The sequence below is a fragment of the Acanthopagrus latus genome, chromosome 22 (assembly GCF_904848185.1).
Source record: "Acanthopagrus latus isolate v.2019 chromosome 22, fAcaLat1.1, whole genome shotgun sequence".
Taxonomy (NCBI): Eukaryota; Metazoa; Chordata; class Actinopteri; order Spariformes; family Sparidae; genus Acanthopagrus; species Acanthopagrus latus.
In genome coordinates, this window is record NC_051060.1 from 7480529 (window position 1) to 7498741 (window position 18213).

General features: G+C 39.7%; 1 protein-coding gene across 16 annotated transcripts in view; it reads right to left on the minus strand.

Annotated features, from left to right (window-relative positions):
* The window catches only part of afdna (afadin, adherens junction formation factor a), a 105609-nt gene that overhangs the window by 38391 nt on the left and 49005 nt on the right, over positions 1-18213 (minus strand). For 12 of the 16 annotated variants that reach the window (XM_037086491.1, XM_037086500.1, XM_037086490.1 and 9 more), the window contains 11 exons: positions 18139-18209; positions 17938-18005; positions 15255-15460; positions 12104-12124; positions 9506-9651; positions 8923-9017; positions 8279-8544; positions 6974-7117; positions 6664-6862; positions 6012-6118; positions 2057-2137 (listed from right to left, as the gene is read on the minus strand). In XM_037086491.1, coding sequence (XP_036942386.1) covers positions 2057-2137; positions 6012-6118; positions 6664-6862; positions 6974-7117; positions 8279-8544; positions 8923-9017; positions 9506-9651; positions 12104-12124; positions 15255-15460; positions 17938-18005; positions 18139-18209 — 1404 coding nt within the window. The remainder of the gene's footprint in view (positions 1-2056; positions 2138-6011; positions 6119-6663; positions 6863-6973; positions 7118-8278; positions 8545-8922; positions 9018-9505; positions 9652-12103; positions 12125-15254; positions 15461-17937; positions 18006-18138; positions 18210-18213) is intronic. The other 4 variants (XM_037086503.1, XM_037086501.1, XM_037086504.1 and 1 more) reach the window with 1 other exon arrangement.

Consider the following 18213-nt stretch of genomic DNA (forward strand, 5'->3'; position numbering starts at 1 on the left):
CTTCCCGCTCTTCCTCCACACACACACAAACGCGCGCGCACACACGCATGCACAGGAAAGCTCTTGCCTTCAGCAGGAAACTCACTCTACTCTAAAGGAGAGAAAGAGTCCTTATGTTTCACCAAGAGAGCAAATTCAAAGCTAATGTATTTCATCATTAAAAAAGTCACATCCAACTCAGGTTGCAAAACAAGACACATCATCTTCATCCAATAACAAAACTCAACAACAATCAGTTGAACCCAAACCTATCTATTCATCGACGAAAAGCAGACGCAGAAAAGTGTTCCATGATAAGTGAGGGTGCATTTGCTGATAGAGAGGCCGTATTCAAAATTACACAACCATCTGCCTTATAAGTGCAGGATTTCCCCCTGAACAGGAAATTTGTGAGTCAAAGAGGACATCCAACTGTGCTGCACTTTTCCTGACCATTTTAAAATACAAGAAATACAAGACATTGCAGTGTCTCTGAGGTGCATAACATAACATGTCCCTGTTCTGGGTTTGTTTTGAATAAAATTTACCCGGCAGTCTGTATTCGCAACTGGAGCTATTGGGGTTGTTTTGGGGAGATCCAGGGTAACTATGATTTATCTTTCATGATTTAATTAAACTGTTAAAAGGCTCAGGATGAGTAAGCTAATGATCAGCCTTTCATATAAAATTGGTGGGTGATGAAGGAAATACTGTTTAAACAGCCGGTGATTGTGTTGGGTGATGACGGCTGCATTTATCATGGTTTTATGCTCTTCTCTCGCATGATGGACACCGTTTTATTGAAGTTTTAGTCGGCTTTACATGATCCTTTTCTAAAATGTGAATTTATTTTGTTATGCTTTATGTGTCTAATATAGAATTTTGCATTTCTAATTTTCAGTTGGCAAATTTGGAGTTGAAACAATATTTTTTGTGTTTTAGACCATCTGATTTTAAGTCACCTTGGGAGATTGTTCAGTGTTGTATAGAAAAACTGCATATTTATGACTTTTTAAATGATTAGCTTGAAAATGTAAATCCTTGCAGTCAATAAATATGTGTCCAGCAATACTGATTTTACCCAGCAGATGCCCCCACTGTTTACATGTCAATGCCTTGGACACTGTTAAGTACCAAGTTGTTTTCTCAGTAAGTTGTGAGGTCTGATTTAAACAGCAATTTCTTGTCTTGGACTGTAAGCAGTAGAAGATGAAACAAAAAACAGCTTGCAGATGGCGTCAGTCTGATAAAAATATGTGATATTTGATCCCTGTAGTGTGCAAATTGTTTCTTTTTTGTTTTGTTTTGCTCACTTTTGACTGAGCACCTGCCTGTTTTGGTTTGGATGTGCATGTAAACACCTAATCTAATTGCAATCTACATCCTATTCATCTCTATTCCTCTGGGCCATTCAGTTAATCAGCTACAATAAGCATATTAAGTTAAGGTTTTTTTGACAGCAAAAACAGTTTGGTATGTTTGCCAAGTGTGCAGCCAACATGGGGAGCTATGATATAATTTCTCCCTTTTGGCAACTGTGGACTTTTGTTTAACACTGGAATAAATTGGTGAGATGTATCATACATCAGAGGTGTGTGATCAAGTAAACATGAGCAGATTGACCCGCAGCACCACCCTCCACACCCACTCTCACAGCAAACTACAACGACCGCGTTTTTGTCCCGGAGTCATCCAGAGCTTTCTGTGCAGTGTCACTGTTTAGTCTCTGCGCTGCTGTCAGACTCAACAATGAAAGCAGTCTATTTAAAACAGCAGCCTTTACTGTCAGCACTGTGTCGCTCAGGCTCACACACACACACACACACACAAGCGCACAAATCCAACAAACTCCATCTCAACAGCAGAGATAAAAACATCCAAGTTATTTTTGGATTTCCTGTCAAATTCGTGCCAATCCTTCCCTCGAAAACCTTTAAAAAATATATGACTTCTGGCTTGAAAGAGAAGTTTTCTTACAAAAAGAAGTTCTTGAAAAGCTCAGAGAAATCTGAGATCTGCAACAGATTGGATTCAACTCCTCACACACTCACACTTCCATCCAGGTGACATTTCCTACCTTGGCAGCCACGATGCTGAGGCCCATGCCATTGTGCTTCTTCAGGGTTACCGTGACAACCTCCGGCTCTTTCCTCATTGGCTGAAAGAAAGATGGACAGGAAGAACAAACTGTGAGTGAGGATGAAACCTCTTCGATATGTCTTTGACAGCAAATGTCCTCTGGTGCGTTTCCCTCTGAGCGCCTCTGAGACTTTACGGAGGAAAACGAGACGCTGGAGTAAAAAGAGGGAGGGATGAGAAAAGGGAGGGAAGGAATGAAGGAGGAATAAAGGGGAAAGGGGAAGACCACAGAGGAACCTGTGGTCGCTGGAATCAAGTCAAGAATGAAAACCACATCATGGCTCCCACACACACACACACACACACACACACACACACACACACACACACACACACATATATACATACAGAGAGTAGGCCTCATTGGAGCAGGGCTGGGTGACTGGGTGGGGAGACGGACAGAAACAAAGAAGGAGAGAGAGCTACCGAGGTTTCCCACAGCATGAAAAAATATTCTGACAAAGGAAACTCCAAAATAAATAAGCTTGTGTCAGACTTAGACAAAAGTATGTGTGCACCGTAATGTGTATTTCTCTGTGTGTGCATCTGACCTGAGTGTGTGTAGCTGTGTGTGGCTGGATTGGGCAGCAGTCTTTTATAAATGCAGAGGGAGTGAGCTGATTATTCTGTAAGGTGTAGGAACACCCAGAACCAAACAAGACGGCCGCACAACACTGCAATACAACTGTAATAACGTTGAACTCTCGTGTGGCTTGGCCTGCAACTAAGGATTGTTTATATTGATTAATATGCTGATTATTTTCATTAATATTAAATAATCTTTCAGTCTATAGAATGTCAAAACCCATGAAAAACTCCCATCACACTTTCCCAGATCCTCACATTTAAGAAGCTGGAATTGGGCTGGCAAGCCATTTTCCTTTCATCAACTTATTTTGTCCTTAAGTTCAACTAGTATATTGGATATTTTATATTATCTCCTGATATCGGCCTATCACAGAAATATTGGCATATATGGTGTTCGATATGAAAATAGTTATGCACAAAAAGATGATTTAAGAAGATGTACTTAAAGAAAAAAGGGTCACATTTTTCAAGTCCATGTTAAAACGACACTGGCATGAGCATATGAACATTAAGAGTGTCCATACTGGCCACAAAGAAATGTCTTCATTAACCCATCTCTCTCAAGTGTTGGAGAGCAAAATTGAAGGTCCTTCTGCAAACAATAACTGTCTTAATGTCCATATGGTAATTTCAGTACTGTTTTAAGATATTTGAAAAAATGTGAACTACTCTGAACTACTTAAAGCTTTCTACATGCCAACTTATGTAAGGCTTTTACTGTATGGTAAAGCAGATTTATGCCTTCAGCGACAACTTCATTTCTGTTGCATTAAAGTAGGTCTATGGATGTGGACATTTTTAGACTTTATGTCTGCAAGTTCCAACTCTGCAGGGGGATTGGTAGAAGGAAAGACAGCCACTGTGAGCTGGTTAGACTGAAAACTGAACAGGCTGTCAGTTCAAAGATCAAATCTTTGGCATATCGCTTAGGTTAATGTGACAACCTTTACATTTATCACTGTATAAAAAACATAGTAAATGAGGGTTGTGTGCTTTGAAAAAAATAACTCAAATGCCACCAGCAAGTTGCCATAATTATAGGACTTAAATGGTAGTTAACCTAAATAGCTGTGAGAAAGCTGTCAGAGCTGTAACGACTGATAACTGTTTCTTCACTAAAACTGCATGGCACCCCTTTTACCTTACTATAGATATGTTTGTATGTGTTCAGTGACTTTTTAAAAAAAGAAGAAAACATTTCCCCAAAGGAGGTTCTATACCATTATTGTAGTGACAGTTATAAACTCTGGCATTGTGAAAACTTTATTTTGAGGAGGATCATGTGACGTGTGCAAATTTCAATGCCAAGAAACAAACAAATATAACGATGGTTGTTTCGTTTCAAGTAATGAAAGATTTTTTATTTACATGAATATAGGTGTTGAATCACTAGATTATGCTGAAAGTCAAACTTTTCTTAGTACATTCAAATTCAAGCATATTAATTATCTCGAAAATAAAACAGTGAACAGTTAGAATTAAGAATTTTCCAAACTTTCAAGACTTTGTAAAAACCCTGTAAACTAGAAATTACTTTAAAGAATCATGTCTACAGATGATTCTAAAGAAAACAAAAGGAAAAAGAAAGTGCCTCATTATTTGAGGACGACAAATAGTAGGCAAAGAAAATGCACATTAACTAAACCATTGAAACCTGCAGAAGGCTTCCATTTAAAATATTTCATAATCCAAACAGACTTCTCCAGAACTACCATATACCTATATCCACACAAACACAGGTGGGTGTTGTTTGGCTAAAATGCCAACTTTCTTTAAGATAATTTCAGTTTGTTTAAGATAATTTCAGTAACTAATGTAAAATTCTTTAAAAGATTTTTAATGTATGTATGTAATACTAATGATGTGAAAAACATGTAAACAAACTCCATCACATCCACTGCACCGAAGAGGAAACAGAGCAGAACTCTAGCTGCCAGACTTCAATGAGCTCCATGAGCCCCGCCCCCTCCAGCCTGCATGAACACACACCATCAATCAGAGTGTGTGTTTGTACGTGTGTGTGTGTGTGTGTGTGGTCTCGCAGTATGAAGGCAGTGATTACAGTGACTTCAGAAGGGGCAATTTACTTTTCATAACAACAGTCACACACACACAGCAGCGCACACACAAACACACACACACACACTTTAATCAACACCAATCACACTGCAGAAGTTAGTTAGTGAGCCTGAAGCAGTAAATGACAGACCTCTTTTCATTGCAATACACACACACACGCAGACATAGAAACACACACACACACACACACACACACAGCCACTTCCTCTGTAATTGGTCTGTTTATCTCTGCTCTACCATTACATGACTGTAGCCTCGACATAATGCAGGCGTCTCTCTTTCTCACATACACACACAGAGACACACACACACACACAGAGACACACACACACCCCTCTGGACGCAAATCAAAGCTTCTTCCAGCTTTAAACTTTTCTAAAAATAGTCAAACTATGTCAGTGGAGTCGTCACATCGTCACAGCTCAGCTTCTGTTCAGGAATTTTACCTTTTTTAGTCCTACATTCACCTGAAAACTGATCCACGTTTTCTGGAGTTCCTGTACAATCTCCCTTAAACCCAGGAAATCCAGTGTAATTTACACCTGAATTAACCAGTACGCTGGGAAGAAGGCTCAGCCAGAAAAGGGTCAACAGGAGCAACTGAAAGGATCTTACATAATGTTGATGGAGACCATTAGTTTATGTAATCCATATCATACTGGCTACTTCAGGCTATATTTTAAAACATTACCAGTTCCTTTCTTCTTTATTATAATACTAATATACTTGTCATTCTTGTTTATATTTTTTGTAATATTGTTAAATGTTTCGTTTTAAATGCAACAATTTAAATTTAAAACTGACTCACTTCTCATTTCTGCAGGACTTTATAAAGCGGTATTTGCAGACCAGCACTAGTTTCCTTTCATCAGTTCAAAGGTATGATGGTATTTTAATGCATTCATTAACATTAAACAGCAACAGATTTCAATCAAAGATCTCATTGCAGCACAGAGAATAAAGCAAGGCGTGTCCTTAAGTTACTCTGCTGTGTTCAAAGACTCTGCGGCCTCTTTTGTGGCTTCAAGAATTTGTGTCCTTGTTCTCTGCTGTCATCATCTGTCAGATCTACTGTACACTTTGGTCTCCACAGCTTCTGTGAGTCAGCATTTCTTAACCTGCTCACACACACACGCACACACGCAGGCGCATGCGCACACACACACACAGACAGACAGACACAGGGGTCTAGACAGTTAGAGTGTGTCCGTGTGTTAATGTCCTACCATCTCAGTATTGTCAGCAGCAGAGAAGTGGCTGTCACAGTCAGCTCCTTCAAAGTGGACGGTCCAGGTGCCAGGCGAGCGGGGGTGGGGTACCAACCTACAAAAACCTGGTGGAGCATAGGCACACTTGGTCATTTTACAGTACAATTTTCATAGTCATAAATTTAAATTCTGTGCATTAAAAAACAAACTTCTGAAGAGAGGGAACTTCTCTTTCATTTCATACATTTGCAACTATTTATAAGTGCTAAAGAACCCCCCATACTTGTTTTAAGACATATACAAATACTGCTATCAATAATGCTTTCACAACAAAAAGCTTTAAAATAATCACAATTAATCTGTTCCTTCTTCCTTGCTAGTGTCAAATTCTGAATATAAACCACCCTGCACAGTTATGGTGAAACGTCTAAGTCATATTAGAAAACTATTTTTGAATGGATAAACTCTAAACATTGTCAACTTGACCCCAAAAATAATTAAAAACACAGCCAATCGTATTTTTATTTAGTGATATTAATAATGAAAGGTTCTGCACAGGCTGCAGGATCACTTATCAAGCCACTAAATTGCATCTAAAAACATTGAAATTCCTTCTCTAGATAATTTATTGTCATTCCAAAATGTGGGTCTTGGTCCAGGTGTCCTTTACCTCTCTGCAGCAGCGGCTCCAGGAAGTCCTGCAGGCCGTTCGGGAGGCTGCGCACCACGTCGCAGGAGTAGCCGTCCTCAGGAAGGAGGAAGGGCAGCTGCAGGTCTGGATCCTCCTCCAACTGGACCTCTCTGCCATCACTCCTCGCCAGCTCATCTGCTGTGTTCTCTGCCACTGCCACCACGTGGTCTATCAGCTCCTGCACACAAACACACACAGCACACGTCAGACAAAGTTGACAGTTTCACAGGCTATGATAGAAATGAAGTTGCGGATGTTAAAAATTTTGGATTTTGTGCATTTGTCTTACAGGCGGGATGTAAGGCTCGTCCGGAGCACAATGGTAGTTGGTCATGAGTGCGTGGAGCTGCAGGGAGTTGAGCTTAAAGCAGGTATTGTGGATGTTTTGCACATCCTGCATGGAGTATTTGTCCATGGTCAGCAGGGTGGTGGCCTGGAAGAGACACACAGAAAATGTGTCAATGAGCATCATATCTTGCATAGCTCATAACATAATTACATTTCTATCGTTGTATCCTGCCGTTATCCTGTATGCATTTAACTATATGTAGAGCTTCAATGAATCGTTGGTTGTTGGTAATTACTTCAATTATTTTTCAAGCAGAACCGTCAAACACTGCTGATTTCAGCTTTTTAGATGTAAAGATTTGCTGCTTTTGATGAAGAATCATGAGGTTTTGGGCAGTTGGTTCAACAAAAGAAGCAATATGAAAAAATCAATTTTGACATTTTACGGACCAAATGATGCATCATGAAAATAATAAGCAGATTCAAAAAGAAAACGTCTAGGACAGTGATTACCCAAAGACCGGGCTATGGCCTACTGGTGCAACAAGAAGGTACTGACAAAGGTACTGACTGTTTTTAAATTTCAGTTTTGTAATCAAGTTTAAAATGACCATAAAATAGTTATGGTCAAATATTTACTGAAGTAATCAAATAATCAGAATTAATTAAAAAAAAGTGTTAAAAATCAGGTGTTATTCTTCACTTATCTTTAGAGAAACACCTCGTCTGAGGTTCAAGTGTTTTTGGTGGGCACCAGATTTTCAGATTTCAAACTTGTGTTACAGTACACACAAACCTCTGGATCGTTTGATTCAACAAAGACTATTTAAAAACTGGTTTATAAATGTTCTTTCACACGCAAGTTTTAGCTTGGTGAAAGCTCCTTATGTCATTAACAGGACAGACTGTCTTCTTCTCACTGGTTTGAAAGGGCGAGGCTGTGTTATGTTTCCACGGATCATTTCAAATTTAACAATACAATAATCAGAATGTGATGACAGATGTTGGGCTGTTTGTTTACATTTCCAGGGAGACTCCTGTATCAGTTAAATGTGATCAAACAACACTCACAGTCCAGATGCAGCAGATGAGATGAGAATTTCAGTGTTTAATTAAGGATTTTTTTCAGGCTTTAACTATTATTTGTGTAGTCACAAATATTGAATACCACTTTTCAAGGTTTCTTCTAAACAAACCCCACTGTATCTGCTTTTATACTGAGACAAAATCTAGATGTGATTGCCTGTATACTACTGACGGTTGTGTGGTCAATTAACTACATTCCTTTGTTTCCCTCTATCCTTACCTGCACAATTCTACTGAGGTGGCAGTCGGCAGCGAGCTCAAGTCCCTGTTTCTCCGCCCAGGCCTCGATGTGGCTGAGCTGCTGTCGGAGGATGGCCCCCCAGTAGTGACAGCACAGGCCCGAATCCGTGTCCGTCACCAGCTTGTTGAAGAGCCACATGTTGATGAAGTGGAAGAGCTGCGAGAAGAGCTGGATGGTCAGAGCGGCGTTGACCCGACACCGCCGCAGTAAGGACATCGCCCCCGTCAGAGTGTGCAGGACATCCTCTGCAAAGAGAAGGAGCAAGAGACACATGAGGTTCATTTCACATCTTCCTTTCTATGGCATTATTTATGTAAAGAAGCTCAAAGTGCACTTCTGGAAAAAGACAGAAGCAACAATACTTCCAGGATTGGATATATGGTCATGGACAGGCTGACAGAAAATCTGCTAACCGTTTATGAATAAACAACAGAATAAATAAACTGTGATTAGAAGACATAAGAGGCATTGTTATGTGTTACTGGCACTAGGTTTCTTCACATAATAAAAACATTGAAAAACAATGCATGTGTCTTCACCCCTGGATTTTTGCAAACCTCTTCCCTGGGTGGGAACCACTGCTCTAAATCGTCACTTGGACACTGTATGTGTTTGTATCTTACCGATCTTGGGTCTCTGTGGATTATGCTCCTCGGGGTCGTCCAGGAAGGCAGGCATGTAGTTGTTCAGATCAGCCTGGAGACAGTGGACCAGGTACCTGCACCCAGATTACAGCTTGTTACCAACAACCGATGTCACCATCAAACAACAAACTGGTGGTTCAAGAACCAGAGCAAACTAGTTTTAGTAAGATCAGAACTTATATTTGCAAATGCAGCAAAGCATTCCAAGAAGAAATGCACATATTGTTTCTGTCGGTCAGCAACTACTCTGTTGTTGATCAGTTTTCCAAGTTCAGTATAACGATCGAAAGTTTCATCTCCTGCATAAAATGTTCATGTCATGCAGAATAAAATAAGAGGAGGAAAAAAAGAAAAAAAATGTGCAGGTACTTCATTTTTGGTGACACAGATGGACTGGAAATGCGTTTTGGTTCCAATGTGTTTAATCACACATATTTCCTCCCTTCTACAGAGGTTGGGACAAATTCCCAGACTTTTCCTGTATGGATCTCAAAAACTTCCATGATATACCAGATTCCAACGCCAGTCCCACATCCCCTCACACAACCACACACACACTGACTTGAAAGCCATCTGAACCAGATGAGCGAGGATGTCCTGGGCATCCAGCGTGATTCGATTCAGGTCTCGGTCCTGCTTGATGAAGTTGAGCAGCTCTGAGGCGTTGGCCATCCAGAAAGCCAGCGCTCCTGCGATGTTCTTCTGCTTCTGTAACGTACCAACCACAACCACACACACACAAAGAAGAGAAGACATATGGAGGAACATGTTAGAGCAGCGGGTTGAAGGAGTGACTGGCGAGTTAAAAAGAAGGTAGGAGTAGGGGTTTCTGTTTGAGTGGCAGCCAGAAGGAGCAGTTGTTACTTCAGGGATAGACTCATGCTCCGCCCACCCCTCCCTCTGAGCCAAACCAGTGCCAAGAGGAGTGGTCACTACTGTCTCATTCAAAGTGTCCCCCCCCCCCCCCAATCTTCTACAGTTTTACACAATGGGCAGAGAGACATTGATGACCACTCCTGGTTCCTCCAAGGCTGACCTCCATGTACCAGGTCACCAGACACCAGCCTCCTCCATTAACTACTTTTCTTTCTGAACAGTGTTTTAGACTGTAGACTTACACTACAGACTATATGTATTCAAACTGCAAGCAACAGGATCAACAAGTAACTAGAAATCAATTAATTTCCAAAAGATCATGACGTACGGGAAAGTTTTGTGGTCGACTCAGGTCAGATTTAAATGCTTTCTTGCCTCGTAGTAAAGAGAACAATCCCAACAGGAAAGTTAAACATTGTAAAACAATGGAAGCCATTTAACACTGAATCTTTCCTGCAAAGACTTGGGAGTCAAACAGTCCTGTAAGGGTTAGCATGAGGGACCTGATCTGCAAGGTTTCTTTTAGTAACAGCGCAGCTGCACATTGCTGCATTAATGCAATCAGAGCCTCTAGCAGAGTAAAGTTATCAATCAACCAAATAACTTGCAGAGTGAACTTTCTGAAAAAACAAGGATAATAATAACAGAGAAGAATTAATGACATAATTATCTCAAATGGCCGACACTGAGTGGAGGCTGTAAGGCTTTTAATAATGCTCAGTTTCTGCTCCATATGTCAGTCTGCAGTCTAAAAGACAGTTCTAGACTAGTCCTGAGATCAACAGGGAGCACAGAGCTCAGTGTCTGAGGAGCTGATTGGTTAATATCCCCAGCAGTCAGAGAGGGAGGAGTGTACGACGCTCGCTTTCCTGCACTCATCTATCCCCGCCTTGAAAATACAAATTAAACTAAACAAAGGAAATAAAAACCCTTCATTCAGAACAGCCAGAGAATGAGAGATGGAGCCATCCAAAATGAAACACGACGATAAAACACTGAGGGAACATTAAAAACACAGACTGATGGTTGAACATATTAAACTCCAAACAGACAAATGAAGCGGAGGAGGTGGAGGAGGTCGGAGGGACGCGACTTGTCTCTCATCCACACTGTTGAGCAGGAGAAGCAAGACATGATGTCACACAAAATGGATGCCAGAATTAAAGATGGAGCAATGACGGAAAAAGAGTGGTTGCTTTGGTTTCGCTCAGTTTTTGCTTTTTGAATATTGGTTTTAGTACCAGGCAGGTCCAGGAAGCTGAATGGAATTAGTTGGGTTGATGTTGCTGTTGTTGCTTAGTTTTCCAGCTGTGGGAGGACGCATTGTCATGGCTTTATTTTACATTTCTGTTAGAATGGAGAAAAAGAAGCAGCAGCAACAATGAAGGGCTGGTCAAAAAAAGCAGACAGAGAGCAGTAAAGAGAGAAGAGGAGGAGGTAGAGATGAGGTCAGAGATTTTAAAGGAGGTAGCTGTGAGGTTGAGCAACATGATTTTTACCATTTCATTCATCAAAATGGTTCTAAATTTACCTTCAAAAGGACCACTGTGACAGATTGCAACTTTCTGACAAAACAACAGATTATGACCAGAAAAAGCTTAGTGTGGGTTTTATTTATCATTATTTATCATCAACATTATTTCATTTATGCTGTCTGATGTGTCTTATGATGTATAAGACACACAGAGAGTAGAAATTGGTCAACAATTTATGGTTTAAATAATCTGTAAGCATCATGTGCAAAAGTACAAAACTTGCAGTAATTCGGTTTACAATGAACAATAAAGAAAAGCAGCCAATCAGTTAATAAATTATCTATATTGCAACTGTATGCCATGAAATGTTCCAACACTTGTTTTTTTCATCTTTTTTTTTTAATACAAATTTGGCTGATTAAAATTCAATTATTCCATGTTGACATATTCCACTGGAACACAGAAAAGGAAAACTTAAATTACTAAAATTGGTAGCCAGTTATTTTTGACTGATATTGGAAGCGCAATATGACACTGAAGCACCACAATACTTAATTCAGAACAGTATTTTGACAACATATTTTGCCTTTAACATATATTGTGCCTTGTTTAAGACAATTAAATCAAATTCCAAGAAACTGTATAGTCTTGGTAAAAAGCAGGAAAGGTAATGAGATGTATCATCAAACTTGTGATGTTTTATCCATGTCGCTCACACCAAGAGAGAGAAATAGAGATAGAGTGAGTGAGTGAGTGAGGTAGACGAGTCTGTAGCAGCCGTATCATGGTGTGCTATTGTGCTATCCTACCTGATCCCCTTCAGGAATCTCCTGGATGGAAGGAGGAGGGGGAGGAAGAGGAGGAGGAGGAGGAGGAGGAGGAAGAGGAGGAGGAGGACACGTTCACAGGACAGAGAGAAAACACGTCAACAGCTACAGTATGGACACAGCCATGTAACACACACACACATAAACATTGACACACACATGGTCATGGTTTACAATGTAAAGCCATCTTGAATCAGTTAAGGAACATCAGTGAAAGAGGTCAGCTGAGTTCAAGAAAACATCACAGCGTCTGCAACATTTATCAAGTTTCCTTTAAGGCTTTGAGAGATTTCTTTAACGCTGGTTTGAAAGAAATGTTTCGCCAAAACAGGCAAGAGACAGCAGCATGGTGACACTTTTAAATGAACTGATGACCTAAAATCTAACTGTACTTTGGAGTATTGCACTCTCATATTTGTTTGATACTTAGGTATTCTGCAGGTTACTAAAAAGTTAAATCTAAGAAGAAAGAAAAAACATAATGAATGCAACTCAATGCCCATTTCTAGTTCATAAACAAATAGCAGGAAAAGGTAGGTTCAAGAATCACCTGAGAAGTAAAAGTATTCAAACTAACACAATACATTGCAACACACTAGCTGGGTGCAGTCTGATTTATTCTGAATAAGCCGCACAGTTCATGCTAAATATAATAAATTCAATTTTGGTTCTGTTCTCCATTTCAATGCCTAAAATTTAGGTTATTAAACATTTAACATTCTTTGCAATGTATAGAGCAGGAAATAAATAGATAATAGAAGAGCTTTCTTACAGGAATTAAACACGTGTGAATAATTGTGAGCATGGAGCCCTTAAAAAAGCAAAAATGGAAAATGCATTCTTAATTAAACTAAGCTTAGACATCCATAACATTTTATTAGTGTACGTTTGGAGAAAACTGCATAAAATGTGACCAACAGAGATTAAATTCAGTCTCTGCACTCAATTAAACACAGTATGCAATGAGGTAATGTTTATGAGAAAATCTCTTCAGCTGCTTCACAGCAGAAAACATTTACGTTTTGGGAAAAATTTGGCCAAACTTTCCAGTTTTCAAAAGACTAACACCCTTACTGTGAAAACACGCAGCACAGTTTATGGGAAATGTGGTCTCAGTATAGAAAACAACTGGGACCAACATAAGTGGTGCAAAATAGAAGTTATCAGATAATGCTGACCCTGTCCTTGAGCTGTAACACTTAATTTGACCATATATTGAGGTTTAAAAACACAACATATGTAGGGAAACAGTAATAAAGTAGTGCACTTAATACATTTGATTTACAGTATGCACAACACTGGATAAGGAGTCTCTCAACAACTCAACACTGTAAGCCTGGTCTATACATCATGCAGAATCATGATTTAGTTTTTAATTTCTCAGCCACTCAGACATGCTCAAACAACACTTTCATTAGTGTAATTATTAATTATGACAAGACACAACTGGTGCAGGTTCATCTGAAGCAGGAAGGTTCAAAATTCCTCAGAAGCTGAGATATTTACCTGAAACTCCATAAAACTGAAGTCCTACCAGACACACACACACACACAGGCTGATATACGTAGCTTTCAGCCCATTGAGTGCGTTTGTTTGTTTTCTTTCATAACTTCTCTGCATACCAGCGGCAATGAATATTTGGCTGTGTGCTAAACAAATAAAAGTCAATGATACTAATAAAAGAATAAATTGCACTTAAGTTTTGTTGAGCTTTATTTGGGAGGGCCTTCAGGAAAAATTTAGAGACTGTATGTGACTTGTTTTCCCACAATCCTCCAGCTTTTGCTTAATTTTTCTGAACACATGCATGATCTCGAGTCATATTAAACTTCATGCCAACACTTTTAGCTGACACAATGTTAAATGGGGCTGGGCATCAAGCTTTAACACTTATAAATAAAAAAAAAACCAAATGTGTCAGTGAAGTTGGTAATGGATGAGATTTTAATACCTCAATCAAATCTTTGTTAATTATATTGCATTTTCAGTTCTTGAGACTGTTTGGTGAATGCAAGCTTATAGTTTTATTTTCTTCTGTAAGGTTTATAGATTTATGCTTACATTATAATATGTGGTTTAACATTAGCTGAGTTTCCACCCAAATACATCACAAAGTTTAACTGAATTTTGGGAAACTCTTAAAGGAAGATGCAAATAAATCCTTCTTTCCACCCACTATTGTTATGCTATTAGTAGAAGAAGGTTCATCCAGTACCAGGTGGTGCTATCAATAAAACCATTCCGACATTGTTGAAGAAATCGCAACAAGATGCCATACTTTCATGTGCGGCAGTTGAATCTCAAACAGTGAAAAACAATGCAAAGCACAACGGACATATTTCAGTTTGAAGATTCAGCAGATCGGTGTGGAGCGATGAGAAGACCACTCTAATTTTTGTCTTTTCTCTCAAAGCGGAAACAGCTGATTGGTCGTGCAAGTCAAATGGATCGCTACGTTGAAATGTTTAAAAGTTGTCAAGAATGCATTTTAGAGAAGTGTTTCCATCTCCGGTGCAGTGCATAAAGTCCTTTTTCAAAATGAGACAGAAATCTCCGCAAGCAAGCATCTAATGAAACTGAGGAAGATCTTTCAAAACATTTCAGAAGGCGATACTTTAAAATGGCCATAAAAATAGATTGATAGAAACACTCTTATTGCTTAAAACTCTGCCAACATATCAGCACCGATAATGAAACCTTTCTAATGATTTCCAGCTCTAACGATCAATGATAGCGCCATGCCAGCTCATGTTTAGTGAACACTATATGTTGTGCCACAGCAGGCATCACACCACGAGCATTTAACACTGACAGACAAACATCAGACAAAAGCACAGACTGGTTCAACAGAGATGACTGCGGAAAGCTGCAAGAAACACACATATACAAATACGTATACACACACCTTACAACAACTACAGATGTAGACGTGTAAGAATACAGGGAATGGGGGGAATTAAACAAAACACAATTCAAACATTTCACTAGCAGTATGTCAGTATGAAACAACAGCATTATGAAGGAGCAAAGCCAAGCTAACGGCAGCCGAACACACTGGGATAAAAAAAAAGAAATGTTATGTTCAATACGACAGTCCATATACATCAAAAAAGGAAAGATAGTGTTACTGACCTGAATCACTCCCTCCATCATGCTCACCATCTTGTTCACGATGGCGATGACCTTGTGCGTCCTCTCAGATGGCGACATATCAGGGCGGTAAGTAGGCGACAGGATGTAGCGGCAGGCCATGTACAGGACATAGGTGGGCGAGAGTTTGAAATGCACCGTGGAGCTGTTAGTGTAGTTGATGATGGCTGACAGGAAGGTGTCTTCAGCTGGATGGAAAAACACAGAAGCAGATAATTAGACGAAGGGATGACAAAAGTAATTTTTGTAAAACACCAAACAGGGGATTTTTTTTCGATCGTCTTTGGTGTTTTAAAGGCTTAATTCAGTTTCACCAAAGTCATACAATAACACACCAGGAAACAACTAATCTTTGTTCTGTGAGGTAAAATTTATGCGTTTGTCAAGAAGACTGGTGCCTGGTTTCAGTTTTACTAAGTGTTGTCGTTTTTTATTTTATTTTATTTTTATTTTTTGTGGGACATTTTTAGGTCTCCATCAGTTCACATACAGGGTGTGCAGACCACCATCTTCTGTAGGTAATACACCATGGTGAAGTATGGATAAGTACCCCATTTCAAAGGATTCAAACTTTCCCTTTAATGTTGAAGACTTCTCACAGACAACGAGTGTAGCATTGAGCAGTTTCATAATATCTATGGAATCCAGCTGCATCACACTTTATCTATCATACTAAAGATGGATGACATTGACTAGAATAGATCCCTTTTGAGCTGCATCCAGCAGTTTGTATAAGTCACTTCAGTGGGATCATTGGTCTCAGAACTTGGCTCCACATGTGTCATGTCGGATACACCAATAAAACCACTCTGAGCCAGACTGTGGTGTCAGTTTCTTTTAGTTGAACTCGGGTGGTGTAAGTATTTGATGTCAAACTGGTTGCAGCTGCACTACGACAACTCTCCTTATAAAAACCTGAAGATGACAGCAGCTTTGTGAGTATCCAGACTTGAACACTGCATGTGCGTCACTGTCTGCTTCTGAGAGCATATGGTTTCCCCCAGTGCATTATGGGTATGGGACTCTCCAACCACTCTGACCAATCAAAAGCCTCTTTTTCGCCGGTAAAACAGATGATCTCATACTTTGCCAAATATATACTCAGTGCACACAGACGCACCAAGGCCCAGAGCACGAGGAGAGTCAATAAACAGGAGGGTTAGAAAGACGGTGAGAAAAGTTCTGAGGTGCAAAGAGAGTGTGGGAAACATCAGGCGTCAGAAAACCAAACTTAGGAGACTTTTAAGACATTTCAAACCTGTCTGGAACTCTTTTAAACCATTTGAACAACTCAAACCAACCATTTTGTGATCATATCAATCTAATAAAAGAGAAAAGAAATCTTTAAGATCATAAGTTCAACTAAAACCAACCTACTGGCTGCAACTGTGGTATACTTTTTTTCTGTTTTCTGACTCCAGTTATTTAAATCTGAATATTTTCGGAGGAGTTTTCTCTCCGCTATGACAGTAAATTCCAAATAATTGGGTTGTGGATCAGACAACACATTTGAGGATGTCATCTTGAGCTTTAGGAAACACTGACCTGACATTTTCTCACACTTTAAAAGATCACACCACTAACAGACAATTCAAGAAAATGATCGACAGATTAAATCAACAATTAAAATTCCACAGAGTCCTTACAGTTAGTAAGCATGCACAATGCCAGAGCCCTGGAAATGGCTCTATCAATACCCCTTTTCCATGAACATGGAACCCATTCTATTAAGATTTATACAACCAATTTTGATCCATTCAACCAACAATGAATTGGCTCAGAAAAGTTGGTTCCCAGCTGTGACTAAAACAGAGAGTTTCCTTGACCTGAAGTGCAAACAAAAATGGGTGTGTCCTGCCAGTTGTTGCGCATTGCCATGCACTGATGGCACATCCTTGATTACACAGATTAAGCTCCACACAACTTAAATCTGAACCAGTTTAAGAAACATTGGTAGTTAGGTGGAATTTGGCATTGGTGGGATGAAGCCTTTAATGTTTTTGAATCCACGAGTGCTTTTCCTGCTTTAACAAGTCTAAATGGGTCTAAAGGATCAGTTTAAAAAAAAAAAACCTTCACTCTTAATGTGATTGCATAGCTGAACTCCTACTCCTCCATCTTGAACAGTTTAACAGCAACACAGCTCTTCTGAAAACAGTCTTCAATAAAAACAGAGAACCTAATTTAAGTGCTCCATTTTATCACCTTTAAGCTATGTCAAATTAACTGTTATCTTGATGCAATTACAGGAAGCAAAGTTTAAAGGCTTTAGGCTGATCCAGCTGATTTTCTGCCAAATAGGACTGGCACTCGGTATAAAATGTGATGTAGAGGCTGACACAAGATACTCTTTCTCTCTGTCTCTTAATGAAGGTCATACTGAAAGTAATGTGATTAGTCATGTTCCGAAAGTCATCTGTAAGCTAGGACAATATCCTAAAATCTAAACTGGAGCTGTAGACAGCAGGATGAGAGGAAATAGTTATTCTGATCTTATATCACCCAAATATCTACTATGACATATTGTTGCATGCAGCTCCTGTCAGAGCAGTTAGTTCAGCAGAAACAGCCCAGTGCTCTGTATAGTGAACAAGCAGGGTTCAATAGTTTCCAGCTATTGACTGTTTCATTAAAACAATGAATGGAGAGACACACTCATACTCACAGTTGTCTCTGAACTCTATGCCGGCTGGCAGCATCAACTCTACTCTGTCGGCCGAAATGTCCTGAGACCTGATAACACAAAATAAAACCATGAGAAGAGAAGATAACCCAAAATACAGAGAAGAGGATCAGTCTGAGGAGCAGAGAGGATAAAGATGGCAGACAAAGAAGAAGAGGGGGGAAGAGGAGAAGAGTGTGTGACCTGCTGTCTTGCTGCTCTCCTCTGATCATGGGTTTGACCATCCCTCTCTCCATCTCCAGCTTTCCTGAGCTCTGA